The sequence below is a fragment of the Nerophis lumbriciformis genome, linkage group LG04 (assembly GCF_033978685.3).
Source record: "Nerophis lumbriciformis linkage group LG04, RoL_Nlum_v2.1, whole genome shotgun sequence".
Classification (NCBI taxonomy): domain Eukaryota; kingdom Metazoa; phylum Chordata; class Actinopteri; order Syngnathiformes; family Syngnathidae; genus Nerophis; species Nerophis lumbriciformis.
Window position 1 is genome coordinate 50278801 of NC_084551.2, and position 20634 is coordinate 50299434.

Below are 20634 nucleotides of genomic sequence, written 5' to 3' on the forward strand. Positions count from 1 at the left end.
CATTTCCTGCAAATGGGTGCATTTCTACCCTATATTTTAACTTTAGATTTATTCTCATATCAAACTCTTTTGGCTGTCTTTTTGACACTTACATCCGGCGCCCCCTCCACACCCTGGATTATAAATAATGTAAATAATTCAATGTGATTATCTTGTGTGATGACTGTATTATGATGATAGTATATATCTGATAGTATATATCTGTATCATGAATCAATTTAAGTGGACCCCGACTTAAACAAGTTGAAAAACTTATTCGGGTGTTACCATTTAGTGGTCAATTGTACGGAATATGTACTTCACTGTGCAACCTACTAATAAAAGTCTCAATCAATCAATCAAAACACATAGAATCATCATACTGCTGTGATTATATGCATCAAGTGTTCATTCAAGGCTAAGGCAAAATATCGAGATATATATTGTGTATCGCAATATGGCCTTAAAATATCACAATATTAAAAAAAGGCCATATCGCCCAGCCCTAGTTCAATGATGCCATTTCTGTTTGTCATGTATAATTTTGTCTATTTTGTGTTTATCCTTGAATAAACAGGTCAGTTTCTTGTTACCAACCATTGTGTATTATTCAAACTCCCCTAATTCAGCTGGCTAGTTGTTATCAAGAGTACTAAAACCCTTTTCAACATGATTCTGACAACTAAGTAGGCTAAATAACTTTAAACTTTAATACATGCTTGGATAGGCCAGTATCGGTATCGGATAGGAAATGCAAAAACAATATCGGTATCGGATCGGAAGTGCAAAAACCTGGATCGGGACATCCCTAATATATATATATATATATATAGGTATCTTAAAAAAACGTGCAAAGTGCTTAAGGTTGCTTAAGTGTTTTACGGCTAGATAACCAGTGTTGAGAGTACTCAGATTATTTGTGTAAACAGTAACTGTGGAGGGGGGCGTGGCCTGCGGGCCTGCAGCGAAGCGGGGTGTGCCAGGACAGGTGGGTAGATGGCCCCACCTGGACCTGGTTATCTAATCACCTGTCGCTCTGTTAAAAGGCAGCAGACGGGAGGAGAGAGGAGTAGGAGTGGAGCTGGAGGAGAGTTGGAGCGAGAGGTGAGCGAGAGTGACAGACACAGACCTTGTGCTGAAAAGCAAACTAATGGAGAACGCTGAAAATAAACCAGCATCAAACCCTGAAACCTGGGCTCTGTCACGCCAAATTTCTTCCCTCTACAAACCCCCCCCTCCCCATTTACTTCCGGATTCATTTCCTCTTACGCCATTTCCTCTTACTTACGTAATTTCCTCTTACGTCATTGACAGCGATCGATAACACTTCGGCTTTGACACAGGACAGCAGCACACACAATATTGTAGTGAAATGGTTTCAACAATAATGTTGATTTAAAGTACAGACATTTAACAGTATTATATATTAATTAATATTAGTGAAATGGTTTCAACAATAATGTTGATTTAAAGTACAGACATTTAACAGTATTATATATTAATTAATATTAGTGAAATGGTTTCAACAATAATGTTGATTTAAAGTACAGACATTTAACAGTATTATATATTAATTAATATTAGTGAAATGGTTTCAACAATAATGTTGATTTAAAGTACAGACATTTAACAGTATTATATATTAATTAATATTAGTGAAATGGTTTCAACAATAATGTTGATTTAAAGTACAGACATTTAACAGTATTATATATTAATTAATATTAGTGAAATGGTTTCAACAATAATGTTGATTTAAAGTACAGACATTTAACAGTATTATATATTAATTAATATTAGTGAAATGGTTTCAACAATAACGTTGATTTAAATTACAGACATTTAACAGTATTATATATTAATTAATATTTTTTGCACGTTACCACGAAGACAGAAGTTCCCAGCAGCGGCCCTAACACTCCGCCTGAAATTTTCCCTAACACTACGCCTGGAATTTTTCGAAGCCTGCTGGTGTTTGACATAAGTCCCCTGGGAAAGATAAAGACAAATGTCATTCAGTGACACCACCATTTTCAGGAGATTTGGATTCTATCGATCGCTGTCAATGACGTAAGAGGAAATGACGGAAGTAAGAGGAAATGTCGTAAGAGGAAATGACCCCGGAAGTAAATGGGGGGAGGAAGGTTTTTGTAGGGGGAAGACATTTGGCGTGACAGCTCTCATGTCGGTGATTGGTGGTCTGGAGAACCCACTGGGGGGCAACCTCCACAGTAACATAAAGTGTTGTTTATTCCTACAAAGTAATTAGTTAGCCGTTACAATGTCAAAGCAGTTTAATGTTTATTTTGTCCATTAACATTAGGTTTATAGCCTCACGCGTGTGCGCGGAGATAGATGGAGCTTCTACTTGTCACACCGCGGTGAGGGATGTCTTGTCTTGGTTTTTTCTGTCTTGTGATGTGCATGTTTTAGTTTGAAAAGTAACTCTCCTCTCGTTTCAGGTCACTTGCCCTTCCTTTTGTGTCATCAGTCTGACATCATCCCGATTCCCTGATTGTTTCCACCTGTTCCCTATTACCCTCATGTGTCTTATAAGCCCACTCCTCCCTTTGTTCTGTGCCAGATTGTTTCGTTTATTCGTGCTCTCTAGCATCCATGTCCCTGTCCATGCCTTGTCATGCCTCGTCTTATGATTAAGTTCCTTGATCCTGAATCCCTTCGTTGCTATTTTGAGTTTTTCCTTTCTTCCTCCTCAGCAGAGTGAATTTTTGTCATTTAGTTTATTCAGCCGAAGTGGTGAGTTTCAGTTATTATTCATTCTTTCCTCAAATTTTTGAGTGACAATTTTTGTTAATACTTTATTAGATTAGATAGTGTAGAATTTTTTATAGCTATTTGTTTCTTCCTCCTGTTGGAGCGTTTTCTGTTTATACATTTTATAGCATATACGGCGCCAATTATAGTTTGTCTTTGCTTTTGTGTTTTCCTCTGTTCGGAGTGATTTTTGGTTGTTCCTATTTTTTTTGGAACCTTTTTGCCGATTAGTTTTTGGTTAAAATAGATATTGTAATCCTTGACTTTGGAGGTGAAAGGAAGCTGTCAAAATAAAAGCCTGTCTAAATTCCCTACTCTGCATCTGAGTCCTATCCTTTTACCAAGCCTGACACTACTCATTCACCGCGGTGAAAGCCGCTGGCTGTTAAGTTTAAAACAACTTTTCGGCCACCCAGCCATTATACTACAGTAGCTTAGTCCACTCGGGCTATGAGGAGAGCCGAGAAGTAGCTAAACATTTATCGCTAGCTGCTATGCTAAGTCGCGAATAGAAGTTAACAACATAAACAGATAAGAGTAGTGATAAAGTCGCTACAAGGAGAGATATAGGTTCTCAAGCAAATTGGTGTGTGTGTGTATAAATAAAGCTGTAATCACTTACAAAAAGCCTAATGCAGTCGTTGACCAAAGCATTGCATCACTCGGTAGTCGAGAAACCGGCACCGCGGCGCCACATTTAAAAAATGTTTTGTTGTGGTGCGTCATAGAAGCCTACATAAACACGCAAGGGGCAGGGGTGTGCCAAAAAGGAAAAAAAAAAGCCCTGTGCTTAGCTTGAGAAGCACAGGGAGAAGAGCAAATGGCCGTAACAAAGGCACATGAAAAGATACCGGTATGGCGGTATTGTCTCAAAAATATATCTTGTTCTAACTTGTACTAACTATATTAGCAGTATACCGCCCAGCCCTATGTACAGTCCATTTTAATCCAGTTTGTTGCCCTCTCTAACAATACAAACAATAGCTTTGGCCAGCAAAAATACCTCCCGTGGCCCCACAATGCATTGCCAAACCACGTGCCCTTTTAAGGGTTGTTCACCTCAAGATGAAAGTGAGGAGCAACATCTGCAGGATGAGGAAGGGGTAGGCAAAGCTCTCCCTCAGAGGAGGAGTCCACATCACACGAGTGCTCTGACAAAAATGGGAAAGATTTGCTAGATTTAATGATAGCAGCATTCCCCTTGACAGGAAGTGCCCTCACCTCGCCGTGATTGAAGAAAAAACACGCGATGGTAACAACGCCGCCCAGCCGGCTGCCGCTGGAGAGGGAGCGCACAGATAATCCTTTTGTTAGAGCGTTCCGAGATCTCAACAAGTTATACTATCACGCAGACGTGACGAGTGCGACGGACCAAAACCATTACCTGAGGTAGGCGCCGTACAGGAAGAACAGGCTCAGCATGGCACCGTTCAGCAGGAATACACAGGCCACGTAGAAGTAGGCCGGGTCGCCCATGCCTGACAAACACCATACACACATAGGAGTACACACGTTAGCAAGCATGTGTTGTCATCTTCTGTCGTGAAGTACATGAAACATGATAAGCAATACTCATACTTGCCAACCCTCCCGGATTTTCCGGGGGACTCCCGAAATTCAGCGCCTCTCCCGAAAACCTCCCGGGACAAATTTTCTCCCGAAAATCTCCCGAAATTCAGGCGGAGCTGGAGGCCACGCCCCCTCCAGCTCCATGCGGACCTGAGTCCGCTTTCCCACAATATAAACAACGTGCCTGCCCAATCGTTATAACTGTAGAATGATCGAGGGCGAGTTCTTGGTTTCTTATGTGGGTTTATTGTTAGGCAGTTTCATTAACGTCCTCCCAGCGCGGTAACAACACACAACAACAGCAGTCACGTTTTCGTCTACCGTAAAGCAGTTCGTCTGCCGTAAACAGCAATGTTGTGACACTCTTAAACAGGACAATACTGCCATCTAGTGCATTTGATGAAAGCACTTTTGTGCGTGCCACACAGCAATGCATCATCAGAGAGGGTGTTCAGCATGGTTAGAAAAATAGTGACAGAAAATGGAACAAGGATGGACAATTCAACCCTTAACTCAACAATGAGTAGATGAGTGTTATGTGTGTGTATATGTGTAAATAAATGAACACTGAAATTCAAGTATTTATTTTATTTTTATATATATATATATATATATATATATATATATATATTTATAGCTAGAATTCACTGAAAGTCAAGTATTTCTTATATATGTATATATATATATATATATGAAATACTTGACTTGGCTGAATTCTAGCTGTAAATATACTCCTCCCCTATTAACCACGCCAACTTTTTTTTTTGCAATAACAATATATCAATAACTCAACGTTGCTCAAACGTTAATGTCACACAACACAACACACAAAATAAACATATAAAGCTCACTTTATGAAGTTATTCCTCATCCACGAATCCCTTGAATTCTTCTTCTTCAGTGTCCGAATTAAACAGTTGGGCAAATACGGCATCCAACATGCCCCCGGCTCCGTCTCGTCAAAATCGTCATTAATGGAGTCAGTGTCGCTGCTGCTCTATTCCCGTGTTCTACTGCGTGACTGATCGTCTTAAGTTTAAACTCTGCGTCGTAAGCGTGTCTCTTAATAGGAGCCATTTTGGGGTCTTTACATAAACAAACAAATGGAAATCAAAACGGCACGCCTCGCGCAGTCATATATCCCAGCATGCACCGCGCGCTTCTTCTTCTTACCGTTGTTGCGTTTGATTGATTGATTGAAACTTTTACCTGTTGGAGGCTCAATATTGGTCCATATATAAGGTGCACCGGATTATAAGGCGCACTGTCAGCTTTTGACAAAATTGGAGGTTTTTAGGTGCGCCTTATAGTGCGGAAAATACGGTAGCGACGAACTGAAGTTGCTGACAGTGGTTTTCTGAAGTCTTCCTGAGCCCATGTGGTGATATCCTTTACACACTTATGTCGCTTTTTGATGCAATACCGCCTGAGGGATCGAAGGTGCGTAAGATCATCGCTTACGTGCAGTGATTTCTCCAGATTCTCTGAATCTTTTGATGATATTACAGACCGTAGGGTGAAATCCCTAAATTCCTTGCAATAGCTCGTTGAGAAATGTTGTTCTTAAACTGCTTTGAGGTCGGTAAGCAAAACCAGAATTTTTCCGTACATTAGGTGCACCGGGTTATAAGGCGCATTGTCGAGTTTTGAGAAAAAAAGTACAATTTTAAGTGCGCCTTATAGTCGGGAAAATACGGTAGTTTGTTGTGTCTACACAGATGGCAAAGCTAGAATGTCGTCTCCTTTGTAAATAGGTTAGGTGAGTGAGTGATTGGTGCAGCGTAGTCGGAGTTGAATGTAAGCCTGGGCAGCGTTACATAGAAGACAGCATGTTCTCTCTACGTCAGTGATGAATCCAAATAGCAGGAGTTGCCAGAATAAGGTTGTCGACAAATTGCCTTAGGGATTCCGACTCTAGATTTTTTCTCTTGAAGTTTACTCCTGAAGCGTTTCCCCAAACAAAGATGGCCGCAAACTACATGTTGTTTAGGACTTAATTCCTGAGGACTGACACTTGTTGTTCCTCTCACAAATCCACTCTGTGTCGCACAGAGCATCTCTATTGCATCACATTTATGTAAACACTGACTAATCAATAAGTGAACTTCTACCCCCACATTATTTACACTTTGCAAACATGCGTTTGTGTGCAATAAAACCATTTTACTTGCTTGACTCATCACTTTCTTCCTGCTACTGTGACTTCTGTAGTACCTTGACGGTGTGCACACTCACAGTGTGTGTGTGTGTGTGTGTGTGTGTGTGTGTGTGTGTGTGTGTGTGTGTGTGTATACACATAGGCATTTTTGGAGATCACAGAGGGTCTCCATGGCGACTGTGCGTACCTTCACAACTGTCCACAGGCGTCAGGCCTTCTCCTCTATTGATGGACCAGCACATCTTGGTAGGAATGCCAAAGTAAGCCATGACACCAGTGTACATCCGGTACCAGCTGGCCAGAACCACCTGGGGAATGCAGACACACAAACACACACAGGTTCAAAAGCTTTGTTTGCAAACACACTCCCAAGTCTACTGAAGGTACTCCTGGAACATACTGATTGATTCTGTTAGAACAGGGGTCCCCAAACTACGGCCCACGGGCCGAATCCGGCCCCCCAGCATCCAAAATCTGGCCCACAGGAAGTCTCAAGTAAAAATTTTAATTTTTTTTAATTTTTAAATCTTTCCTTTCTAATCCATTTTCTACCGCTTGTTACTCTCGGTGTCTCCTAGCCACTCAGGCAAATCATATTGTCTAAAAATGAATTTTCCCATCGATAACGTGACAATGTTAAATGTCAAAGCGGATTAAAAAGACAATGTATATATATATATATATATATATATATATATATATATATATATATATATATATATATATATATATATACACACACACACACAGCCCAGCCCCCGGCCAAATTTTTTTAACCCAATGCGGCCCACGAGTCAAAAAGTTTGGGAACCCCTGTGTTAGAATATACATTGAAATACACTCTGTACAGTTTTAAACTCAAAATGTTTAAAGCTGACGACAGGCTGTCTGTCTCTCCTCACCGGTCAAGTGGACTCTTCTTGTTGTGAAAACATCATGAAAGTGTTATTGCTATTCCTGATCACTGCACATGATGGTAAGAATGTTGACTAGCTGTGTCTCATAAACTCAAAACTAATATTAATATAAGAATTACACATCCTATAAATAATTTTTTGGACCACAGGGCATTGGATTATAAGGCGCACTGCCAATAAGCGATCTATTCAGGTCAATTTTCATACAAAAGCCGCACCACATTATAAGGCGCATTAAAAAGTACAGATGCGCGATAATATCGGCCGGCAGATATATGCTTTAAAATGTAATATCAAAAAATTATCGGTATCGGTTTCAAAAAGTAAAATTAATGACTTTTTAAAACGCCGCTGTACGGAGCGGTACATATCCGTTAAAACACGGACGTAGGGAGCAGTACAGAGCAGTTGTGTCTCCCAGTCAGCAGCCCCTCCCCTCTCCCCTCTCCCACACACAACACAGGAGTTGACGACTGCAGCATGAGAGGTTTACTGGCGACGCTTGATGACCTCATCAAACCGCCGCGAGCGGAGCATAACAACAAGAGTGTGTTGTTGCCGGTGCTGTAGCCGTGGCTAACAAGCGAGCTCGCTCGGTGACTAACTAACGACACCATGTCTACGGTTTGGGATTATTTTAAAGTGTGTCTGACGGATAAAAAACTGGCAATTTGCAATGACTGCAAAAAGTTGGTTATGCGAGGAGGAACCAAGACGTCTTCCTTTAATACGAGCAATTTGATTTCCCACCTCTCCAAGAATCATAAGGAGATACACGATGAATACAAGCGGAAGATGGATGAAAAGCAAACACCGAAAGCAGCTTGCACTCACCACTAGCTTGCAGCACATTTGTGTTACTCATACAAATACGTTAGAGCAGGGCAGATTGAGCTCAGTTTATAATTCCCTGTTCTACAGTATGCCAGGCAGTCTACTAAAGGAGGACTATGTTATTGTTTACTTTATTACTCTAGTATACTCTGGACTGAAGCTGTGTGCCTTCATTGTTTTTGTAGCTGTTGTTTTGAGGCATGTTTAAAAAAAATAAAAAATAATGCACTTTGTGAAAGTCAAAGTATAGTATTTCCCATAGTTGTAGTGGGTATTAGGATTATCTCAGTGAGAGCATGTCCCAAATTCCAAGATGCTGTTTTGAGGCATGTTAAAAAAAATAATGCACTTTGTGACTTCAATAATAAATATGGCAGTGCCATGTTGGCACTTTTTTCCATAACTTGAATTTGAAGTTGTTCCCTTATTTTGGAAAACCTTTATACATTGTTTAATGCATTCAGCGGGGCATCACAACAAAATTAGGCATAATATTGTGTTAATTCCACAACTGTATATATCGGTATCGGTTGATATCGGAATCGGTAATTAAGAGTTGGACAATATCGGAAATCATCTCTAACAAAAAGCTCATATTATGATTTTTTTTCTACATTTAAACCACTTCCTTGTGGTCTAAATAACATGTGATGGTGGTTCTTTGGTCAAAATGTTGCATAGATAATGTTTTACAGACCATCTTCAAGTCTCCTTCTGACCGTTTCTTCATGATGTGCCATTTCTTATTCATGCACCTCCACTTCGACAACGTCATCTATGTTGTACCGGTAGTTTTTAGCGCATCTATAGCGGGTCTACTGACAGATGTAAGTTAGAACTCCACGATGCTTTATGTTAAAAACAGAGACAAGAGGATAGAGAAAAAGAAGGAGCTTATTGACTACGGCGTCATCACGGACTTCAATGGCGAACGTGTGCACATTTTTGGGACTTATGCAGATCCCAAAAACACATCAGCTGGTACCAATAGGTAAGAAAAGTTGGTTTTGAAAAAGATTGCCATACAGAACGCCAGATAATGTCTCCTAATATGTGCCATTTTGGGGTCCTTATACACACACCCTAATAATACCTGTTGAAGCACAGTACGTCTGACTACGGTAGCCGTAATGCTCAGCGTTCCATCAAGCAGTGCGGCTTCGTAGCTTACCAAAGTCGAACTAAAACACTGACAGATTTTTAAGCGCCGTGTGTAATGTTCTATATTCTGAAGGAAACATCAAAGTTTTGGTTTTGCTTGCTTACAGGTACTTGCTGGTGTCATTTTTTGAACAGGCATCAACTTGCTGTTCAAACATCTCTCTTATTTGTGACTGGTCACAGTTATCATTACACCATGTACCAAATAAAACTGCTTGGAGGTTGGTAAGCACAGCCAGAATTAATGCGTGGCGCGAAAGGATTTTGGGTGTGCCTTATAGTCTGAAAAATATGGTAGGTACACAACTAAATCTTAACCAACGGCTCCACAAAGGCGCCTCCTGAGGGCCATATTGTGCCAAATCCACCAGGACTATTATTCCTTGGACTCGCTTGACCATGATTGTGTTTGTCTAGACCAGATGGACTTTTTTTTGTCTCACAGAACGAAGAATTATCGATCAGGGCTCAATCCTCTCGGCAGTAGCTAGCTGATTGTTGATTGAGACCAATGCTGTCATTTTCACTTTTGCTGAATAAATGTTTGATTTTTCAGGAAGACCTAGCTTTCACTGTTCAATCGAAGAACGCGGGTAGTGTTTAACAATTTCATGGGCAAACAGTTAGTAGAAACCTCTAGAACACAAATACAGTGTAAAGTTTCCATCAACGATCATTTTTTCAAGTGAACATTCACTACTTTTCCATGCACTAAATTAGTCTGATTTCGAAAATAGTTTGGTTTATTGTACTTTCACACCTACATGTGTAAGAGATCTGGTTTTAAATCACATCATCCAGGTGTGATAGTCTGGTTTCTCAAAAAAAACGAACGCAATCGGATTAAGGTGTTTTCATGGCTTGTAGGACGCTTAATTAGAGCCGAACTACTGTATTTTCCGGACCATAGGGCGCACCGGATTATAAGGCGCACCGCTGATGCATTGTTGATTTTTGATATTTTTCCATATATAAGGCGCATTAAAAGGAGTCATATTATTATTTTTTTCTAAATGGAAAACATTTCCTTGTGGTCTACATAACATGTAATGGTGGTTCTTTGGCCAAAACGTTGCATAGATTATGTCTTGCAGATCATCTTCAAGCCGCTTTCTAACAGACTTATTTACGTGGCTCACCTTTGACACTGTCTTCTCCCCGTCATCTTTGTAGTTGATTTGATTTGTAGCGGTGTAGCGTGCAAGGACAGGAGTGGAAGAAATGTCAAAAGATGGAGCTAACTGTTTTAATGACATTCAGACTTTACTTCAATCAATAACGGAGTAGCATCTCCTCATCCGGAAACAACAAGGCCGGAAATGTGTCCCGTGAAAAAACATCCGACCGAAACTCTGTAATAACTAAAATTCCTTGGGTGAATAATGTAAACTCACTACACCGGTATGTTTTAGCGCTTTCATGGCGAGTTTACTGACAGAACTTTACACTACTTTATATTAGAAATGGCAACAGCAGAGAATAGACAAAAAGAAGAAGCTTATCAACTACGGTGTCTGTACGGACTACAAAGGCGGAGGCGAGCAATTTTTCAGGATTTATGCAGATCCCAAGTACAGATCAGCAGGTACAAGAAGGTAAGAAAAGTTGCTTTTGCATAATATTGCGAAACAAAACGCCAAATAATATGTCTTACTGTTTTGGCAAACTCTACACAAGGCCAAAGCCTTCACCCAAACAGAAGGGGCTCATGCCCAATTGTGAGTTTGGCTCCCATTTCCCCCCAGAGGACAGAACTGGAATTACAGACAACATTTCCCAACAGCTGAAGGCCATCAGTAATCAGGAAGGCTCTCACCTGAAGCAATCAAATCCACTCTTTTTAAGTCTGCAGCTCCAGCTCAGACTTCAGGCCAACAAACACTGCTCGAGGAAAATTTGCCAAATGCAGTAGTGCCTAACTGTGTACAGAGACCAGGGTGGCTGACGGTGAGATGACTTATATTATTTTGATGTAGGGATGTCCCGATCCGATATTTGGATCGGATCGGCCGCCGATATTTGCCAAAAAATGCGTATCGGCAAGGCATGGGAAAATGCCGATCCAGATCCAGTTTAAAAAAACCTCTGGTCCGTGTTTTCCAACGCACAGATTTAAATAATACATTCCACTTTTCTGCTGCTCCCTATTTCCGTTCCGCATTTTCCAGCACACCTTCAACACATCCACAGGTCTGTGGATTCTCACGCAGTTGCTTTTAGCTGCTGGCATTACACGACAGGCTCTTCTCATTCTTTCTTCTGTCTCCTTCTCACAGACATCAAGCGCACCTTCTTACACACGTCACATACTGTCACGTCATACGTCACATACGTATACGCCCTCTCCCAGAAGAGAGGTAGCAGCATGGCTAACGTTAGCTGTGATGCTAGCACAGCCGTTAAGGTGCGCGCCTGCTCAAACCATCCTGTGCGCACGGCAAATCTATGCCACGCACAAAATCAAATAAAAAAATAAGCGCAAAACAATTTTCGACACACGGACACGACAGAGAAAACAGTTTTCGTCATCATTGTTCAAATATTGTAACGTCTGTCGAGACGCTTATCCCCGTTCGGTGCCACACGTCCACACCATCAAAACACCGTATGAAAAAAATAGTGATTTTTTTTTAGTTGTGATTTCCTTCTCTGCATGAAAGTTTAAAAGTAGCATATATTAATGCAGTATGAAGAAGAATGTTTTAATGTAGACATGCAAGCCTTGAAAGAACATTTTGAAAATCAAGACTACATTTCCTGCAAATGGGTGCATTTCTACCCTATATTTTAACTTTAGATTTATTCTCATATCAAACTCTTTTGGCTGTCTTTTTGACACTTACATCAGGCGCCCCCTTCCACACCCCGGATTATAAATAATGTAAATAATTCAATGTGATTATCTTGTGTGATGACTGTATTATGATGATAGTATATATCTGATAGTATATATCTGTATCATGAATCAATTTAAGTGGACCCCGACTTAAACAAGTTGAAAAACTTATTCGGGTGTTACCATTTAGTGGTCAATTGTACGGAATATGTACTTCACTGTGCAACCTACTAATAAAAGTCTCAATCAATCAATCAAAACACATAGAATCATCATACTGCTGTGATTATATGCATCAAGTGTTCATTCAAGGCTAAGGCAAAATATTGAGATATATATCGTGTATCCCAATATGGCCTTAAAATATCGCAATATTAAAAAAAGGCCATATCGCCCAGCCCTAGTTCAATGATGCCATTTCTGTTTGTCATGTATAATTTTGTCTATTTTGTGTTTATCCTTGAATGAACAGGTCAGTTTCAACTAAGTAGGCTAAATAACTTTAAACTTTAATACATGCTCGTATAGGCCAGTATCGGTCAGTATCGGTGTCGGTCAGTATCGGTATCGGATCGGAAGTGCAAAAACAATATCGGTATCGAATCGGAAGTGCAAAAACCTGGATCGGGACATCCCTATTTTGATGTTTTGATTTGATGTGTTGAATTTATTTTAATTGCCAAGTGGTTGTTAAATGTTTAAATGCCAAATCCAAACTGTTAAGGGTCACTATATGTACTTTTGGAAACACTTTTACTTTAAAAAAAAAATGGTTTATTGTAATTTGTTTGTACTGGTCCCTAATTGCTTTTGTATTTGTCCACCTTTTCCAAAGGTTTTTCACCTTACAACTATTCAATGAAAAAAAGAGACAATCAAGTCCAAAATAAAAGGATAAACAGAGATTTGTCTCATCATTGGATTAAAACAAAGAGTGAAGTCCCAGTGTAACCCCTGGTCAAAAAGTCAAAACCCTTTTCAAGTTAGGGGAGAAAACAAACAAACAAAACATAACTTGAGACTTACCTTATATACACACCATAATAACACTCCGATGTTTAATGCGCAGACAATCCATCAAGCGGTGCGGCTTCGTAGCTTAACAAAGTCGTACTAAAACATTTTGATAGATTTTTGAGCGCCGTGTGTAATGTTCAATATTTCCAATGGAACATATAAAATGTTGGTGTTGTTTACTTGAGTCATATTGCAGTCTACACGTACCTCTTATGTTTGACTGCCATCTACTGGTCACACGTATCATTACACCACGTACCAAATAAAATGGCTTCGAGGTCAGTAAGCAAAACCGGAATTATTCCGTACATTAGGCGCACCTGGTTATAAGGCGCACTGTCGAGTTTTGAGGAAAAAAAAGCTTTTATTTGTGCCTTATAGTCCGGAAAATATGGTATTTGAGAAATATGACTAATTTAGTGCATAGATCTTTTCATCAAATCTAGGAGCGGGCTCGTGTTCCAAGACCAGGTCTTCTATTTGATATTGTGAGATCGACACTAAAATGACGACAGCAAGCATAAAAATGGTTAATATGAAGCTAAAACTGACCTCTGGGTAGAGATTGAACCTCTTGAGGGTGTTAATGACCAGCGGATACTCTGTCAGCCGATCATTCATCACCACGTGCAGGCCCTGCAGGAAGGAGGGTGCCTCGATGATGGTCTTGTAGTACGAGTAGTACAAGCCCTGGAATCCAAACGAGACATTCACAATTCATTAAAAGCATCAAGTACAAACAAATGTGTATTTTCATGCACCGGCCATGACAGCAACGAGCCTTTTCATTTCAATATGCCTAACCTCAGCGTATGCGTTTCCTGTTCACAATGCACAGCGTAACACATAACTGGGCAAATTAAGGCCCGGGGGCCGCATGCAGCCCGTTAAGCTTTTCAATCTGGCCCATTCTTAAATAATTTTTTTAGATCTTTAAGATGGAAACTGTAGCTGCCATTATGATGTGCAGTGATGTATTCAAATGACCGTAAGTCTTGAACTATACAAAGTATTTCAATGGTTGGAATCTGCGCTTATGGATGATATACTAGTTACTAGAGATGCGCGGATAGGCAATTATTTCATCCGCAACCGCATCACAAAAGTCGTCATCCACCCGAACTAACATTTTATCAAAACCACACCCGCCCGTTGTTATATATCTAATATAGACGATGCAACGCATTAGTGAGGTTAGAAAGCTTTTGCCTGTTAAAGAAAGGAGACTGATCCAATGCAGCAGAGACATTCAATGCGTGCCACGCATTATCTCTTGGCCACGCATTAGTGGCTAAGAGATATTAATGCGTGATAATATTATTTATCATTATTATAGTGTTATTGTCATTTCCATTAAGAAAGTGTTGACCATTGTTGCCAATGCCCTCAGATCAGGAGTGCGTTCCTCACACTTTGTGTGCGCAGTTGCAGCAAGCAGAACGATGCTTTTAAGAAGTTAAAAAAATGTTTTAGAAAGACTAGGCCTATATTTTCGTTAGGTAAAAAAAATGTTCTGAATTTATTTCAATGAATATTAACTTGTTAACGTTATAATGCTCAAATAGGGAAGAGGGCAGGGGTGCACAGTGAAACAGTGAACAATTTTGCGACAAAGATGAACCTTTATTGATTGATCTGCAGCCATGACAAAATATCAGACAATCTCCATTGTCAACGACAGGCAGGAAAATAAAGATAAACACATAGCCTATGTTGTAGGCATAGGCATAGGCTCATACGTTTTTAAGTTGAAATAAAAAAATAAATAAAAAATGTGCCTCATAAGCCTTAGGCTGTCAATCACGCGCACAAACTTAAATTATACAATAACATATGTATGTCATCCCTATTTAAACAAAAATAAATTAAATAAATAATAATAATAAATTACCTCCAACTTATTGGCCAAGGCAAATAGCTGGTCTTTTTTTCCCCCTGGTCTTTAGTATTCTCTTTTTTAGTTTGTCGCGTACCACATTTGCTGCCGGCGTTGCCATCTTTTTTTTTTTTTTTTTCTGCTCTTGTGTTGTGTTATGGTGTACTGCAGTGCCTGATGAATAATTGCCTGTTTCAAAGAGTGCTGCTCGTTTTTCGTATGTGGGTAACAACATTTAACTATGTATATATATTTCCGAATTGGTTCAACCGCCACCCGCCCGAATCTATTTAAAATCTATTTTTTTCGTCATCTCACCCGCCCGACCCGCGGATTATCCGCGGACTTCGCGGTTGTGTCCGCAAACCACGCATCTCTACTAGTTACTATGGTAATCTAAGTCACAGCAGCTCAGATCAGGCACCAAGCAGTGTGGGTGGGGAGCGTTTCCACAGTGTTTCCGGAGCAGCCAGCCTGAAATGCGGGTGTCAGGGACAGACGCAGAAGGAGATTTTTACAACAAAGTTCTAAAGCTTAGTGATATATCAGATCTATCAGATTGTAGGTTGTTTTTTTTACCCTTTGCGTTCATATTTAGCCGTTTGTTGCATTTTTGTTGCGTTTCGCTTGATTGTAAAATATGTCGATCAAGAGGAGGTGTGACGTTTGTATGTTGTCAATATTCAGTGTTTTATCTTTAATAGTTAATATTGTAAATCCCACATTATTGGTGTCTCATTCAGTAAAACATTTTTTAATTCCTTTCAGTTTTTTTCAGGCGGTCTGTCATAACGTTTTTAGCATTCAATCAGACATTATTGTGAGGTTTTGTATAAGTGTTCCAAAAACAATCAGATATACCGGCCCCAAGACACAATTTATTTTTCTCTAAATTTGGCCCCCCCGAGGCAAAATAATAGCCCAGGCCTGGCGCAACAGTATTGTTGCAGATCTTAAATAAGATAAGAAGACTTTCAGCATGATGCAGTACATTCATAACCACGGTCAACCATCATAGTAAACATTCTATTCCCTGATAGTGTTTGATCGCAAGAGATTGTGCCACAAAAAAAAGTACAAATTACCATTTCTGTCCGGAAAGCCATCTCCTTCTCCAGGTTGGACAGGTGGGAGAAGTGTCGGTCGTTCTCAAAGAGCTGTGCAAGATGACACCTGAAGGTGGAGGAGAGACTCACGATTACACTAGAAATATATACATATATACATATATATATATATATATATATATATATATATATACACAAACCCTGTTTCCATAGGAGTTGGGAAACTGTGTTAGATGTAAATATAAACGGAATACAATGATTTGCAAAAAACTTTTTTTTTTTGCAAATAATAATTAACTTAGAATTTCATGGCTGCAACACGTGCCAAAGTAGTTGGGAAAGGGCATGTTCACCACTGTGTTACATGGCCTTTCCTTTTAACAACACTCAGTAAACGTTTGGGAACTGAGGAGACACATTTTTTAAGCTTCTCAGGTGGAATTCTTTCCCATTCTTGCTTGATGTACAGCTTAAGTTGTTCAACAAACCGGGGGTCTCCGTTGTGGTATTTTAGGTTTCATAATGCGCCACACATTTTCAATGGGAGACAGGTCTGGACTACAGGCAGGCCAGTCTAGTACCCACACTCTTTGACTATGAAGCCACGTTGATGTAACACGTGGCTTGGCATTGTCTTGCTGAAATAAGCAGGGGCGTCCATGGTAACGTTGCTTGGATGGCAACATATGTTGCTCCAAAACCTGTATGTACCTTTCAGCATTAATGGTGCCTTCTCAGATGTGTAAGTTACCCATGTCTTGGGCACTAATACACCCCCATACATCACAGATGCTGGCTTTTCAACTTTGCGCCTATAAAAATCCGGATGGTTCTTTTCCTCTTTGGTCCGGAGGACACGACGTCCAGTTTCCAAAAACAATTTGAAATGTGGACTCGTCACACCACAGAACACTTTTCCACTTTGTATCAGTCCATCTTAGATGAGCTCAGGCCCAGCGAAGCCGACGGCGTTTCTGGGTGTTGTTGATAAACGGATTTAGCCTTGCATGGGAGAGTTTTAACTTGCACTTACAGATGTAGCGACCAACTGTAGTTACTGACAGTGGGTTTCTGAAGTGTTCCTGAGCCCATGTGGTGATATCCTTTACACACTGATGTCGCTTGTTGATGCAGTACAGCCTGAGGGATCGAAGGTCACGGGCTTAGCTGCTTACGTGCAGTGATTTCTCCAGATTCTCTGAACCCTTTGATGATATTACGGACCGTAGATGGTGAAATCCCTAAATTCCTTGCAATAGCTGGTTGAGAAAGGTTTTTCTTAAACTGTTCAACAATTTGCTCACGCATTTGTTGACAAAATGGTGACCCTCGCCCCATCCTTGTTTGTGAATGACTGAGCATTTCATGGAATCTACCTTTATACCCAATCATGGCACCCACCTGTTCTCAATTTGCCTGTTCATCTGTGGGATGTTCCAAATGAGTGTTTGATGAGCATTCCTCAACTTTATCTGTATTTATTGCCACCTTTCCCAACTTCTTTGTCACGTGTTGCTGGCATCAAATTCTGAAGTTAATGACTATTTGCAAAAAAAAAAAGTTTATCAGTTTGAACATCAAATATGTTGTCTTTGTAGCATATTCAACTGAATATGGGTTGAAAATGATTTGCAAATCATTGTATTCCGTTTATATTTACATCTAACACAATTTCCCAACTCATATGGAAACGGGGTTTGTACACACATATATATATATATATATATATATATATATATATATATATATATATATATATATATATACACATAAATTGATAACAATAAATTCTTACCAGTGGAGATACCCGCTTAATGTAGCTGTGGACAGAGAAAAACAATGAAAATCCAGTCTTGTCACGTCAAAAGAGTAGTAAATGTAGAATAGTGAGAGAAAGTTTGAATGAGTAATGATGGTTTTCCATACAAAATAAGCAATGAGGGGTAGCTAGCTGGTAAGCTAACGTTAGCGCAGTGATGGACTAGAAGTAAATACTTTTTGTCATTTCTTCACATTTCAGAGGTCTGGTGCTACTAAGCTAGCAGGCTAACACTCGGAGGTTTACCGAGGAGAAGCGTGAATCCCAGGCCGGCCGCCCCGCTGCCAGTCAGCCCCAGCTTGTTCCTGATGCCCGATAGCCCGTTATGGTGCGAGGCAGCCCCGCCGTGAGCTTTGCCATCTCTGCCAGTCCGCCTGGAGACACTTTTACCCCCCGGAGGAACCAGCGAGCTCTTGTCGCCTTTGTCACCCTGCGAGGATGCACTCTTCCCCGTCTGCTTTCTGTTTTTCGCCGTCATGGTCGACCACGGAGGGCCAAGAGCGGGTAGGCAGCGAGGAGGAAGCCGGAGGTGAGGGCGATGTGAGCGGCCACACAGCGGCGGCGTGTGCCTGCTGTGAGATTGACTTGTGACGTTTGCGAACGAGTCGAGTCTTTTGAACGGCTCTTTTTAAGAACCAATTCCCAATCGTCAGCGGTTTGATTGATTGATTGAAACTTTTATTAGTAGATTGCACAGTACAGTACATATTCCGTACAACTGACCACTAAATGGTAACACCCGAATAAGTTTTTCAACTTGTTTAAGTCGGGTCCATTCATGGTAAATACCAGTGTTGGGTTAGTTACTGAAAACCAGTAACCAGTTACAGTTACTAGTTACTTTATTTCAAAAGTAGCTCAGTTACTAACTCAGTTACTTACACCAAAAAGTAATGCGTTACTGTGAAAAGTAACTATTTAGTTACTTCTTTTTTTCTTCTTTTTTTTTTTAAAGCTCCCATTAATGCCCTTTTAGTCTTCATTTCAGTACTGTTATTGCACTGGAGAATAATACAATCTGTTGATCAACTTGACATGCATTTTTATTTTCCTTTTAACACAATTAATGAAAAACAGTGCAACATAAAAAGGCATTCCTCCTTTCTTTAAACTTGGACCAATGACCATTAATAAAAAACAAGTTAAAGTGCAACATAAGAAGGCACATCATCTTCCTTGAAACATAGGTAGTGAAATAAAGCCTGACATCTGGAGTGATGCTGCTGTCTTCCACACTTGGAGCCATGGATTGTAGAATCCTTGTTTTCAGTGGCAGGATCATTGACACAGATGGTGAAGTTTCAGTGCTCAGCATACTTGCCAACCCTCCCGGATTTTCCGGGAGACTCCCGAAATTCAGCGCCTCTCCCGGGACAAATTTTCTCCCGAAAATCTCCCGAAATTCAGGCGGAGCTGGAGGCCGGACCTGAGTGACGTGTCAACAGCCTGTTTTCACGTCCGCTTTCCCACGATATAAACAGCGTGCCTGCCCAATCACATTATAACTGTAGAATGATCGAGGGCGAGTTCTTGGTTTCTTATGTGGGTTTATTGTTAGGCAGTTTCATTAACGTCCTCCCAGCGCGGTAACAACACACAACAACAGCAGTCACGTTTTCGTCTACCGTAAAGCAGTTTGTCTGCCGTAAACAGCAATGTTGTTGTAATATATTGAGTTGGAGGCAATAAACAGGCGAGGTGATGAAGTACGTCTCTTTACTGTAGACTTCAGAACAGACTCACACACTTGACGTCAGGTGCGCAACACCACGTAAATCGTTGGCCAACCAAAAAGTAACCCCGGTACGCTATAGCCAACATTCACCAGGAGATGGCAACAGACAAACATAGATCACTCTATTATATTCCTCCCATTTTAGAAATGTAGAAGTTACTCAAAATAAATAAACAACCCAACCAAAAATGCAGCAGCTCAATTAAAAAACTGTCCTTAAGCCACATTATTTATTTATTTATTTTAGTACTGAACTCTTAACCCTCATTTGTAAACAATAACATGCTTATTATACAAACAGTATTTGTACAACTTTAACACAGATTTTTATACTGTCTTCAGAGATTCCGTTTCTTTGGTGGTACTCGAAACCTTTCTGGGTACCTGCGAAAGGGTGTTCAGCATGGTTAGAAAAAAAAAAAAAAAAAAAAAAAAAAAAATATATATATATATATATATATATATATATATATATATATATATATATATATATGAAATACTTGACTTGGTGAATTCTAGCTGTAAATATACTCCTCCCCTCTTAGCCACGGCCCCGACCACGCCCCCCACCTCCCGAAATTGGAGGTCTCAAGGTTGGCAAGTATGTCGATTGCATTAATTAAACCTTAACAAGCACGAAAAGGCACCAAGTTTTGCAGTCAGGTCCGGCAAAAAATGTTTAATATCCATGCGTTTTCTTACGCTTATCCGAAGTAGGGTCGCGGGGGCAGCAGCCTAAGCAGAGGAGCCCAGACTGCCCTCTACCCAGCTACCTCTTCCAGCTCTTCCCTGGGAATCCCGAGGCGTCCCCAGGCCAGCTGGGAGACATAAATTGTTAAAATTTAAAATCAACCCATGCTGTCAGATTCACAAATTGTGACGAAAATCGAT

General features: G+C 40.3%; 1 protein-coding gene across 1 annotated transcript in view; it reads right to left on the reverse strand.

Annotated features, from left to right (window-relative positions):
- The window catches only part of dpy19l1l (dpy-19-like 1, like (H. sapiens)), a 55027-nt gene extending 36430 nt beyond the window's left edge, over window positions 1–18597 (reverse strand). Inside the window, exons 1-8 of the mRNA XM_061956711.2 lie at window positions 18255–18597; window positions 17985–18009; window positions 16208–16295; window positions 13799–13936; window positions 6669–6789; window positions 4139–4232; window positions 3976–4033; window positions 3814–3905 (exon numbers count right to left, since the gene is read on the reverse strand). Of these exons, the coding sequence (XP_061812695.2) occupies window positions 3814–3905; window positions 3976–4033; window positions 4139–4232; window positions 6669–6789; window positions 13799–13936; window positions 16208–16295; window positions 17985–18009; window positions 18255–18486 (848 nt within the window). The 5' untranslated portion in view covers window positions 18487–18597. The remainder of the gene's footprint in view (window positions 1–3813; window positions 3906–3975; window positions 4034–4138; window positions 4233–6668; window positions 6790–13798; window positions 13937–16207; window positions 16296–17984; window positions 18010–18254) is intronic.
- Window positions 18598–20634: the final 2037 nt, after the last annotated feature.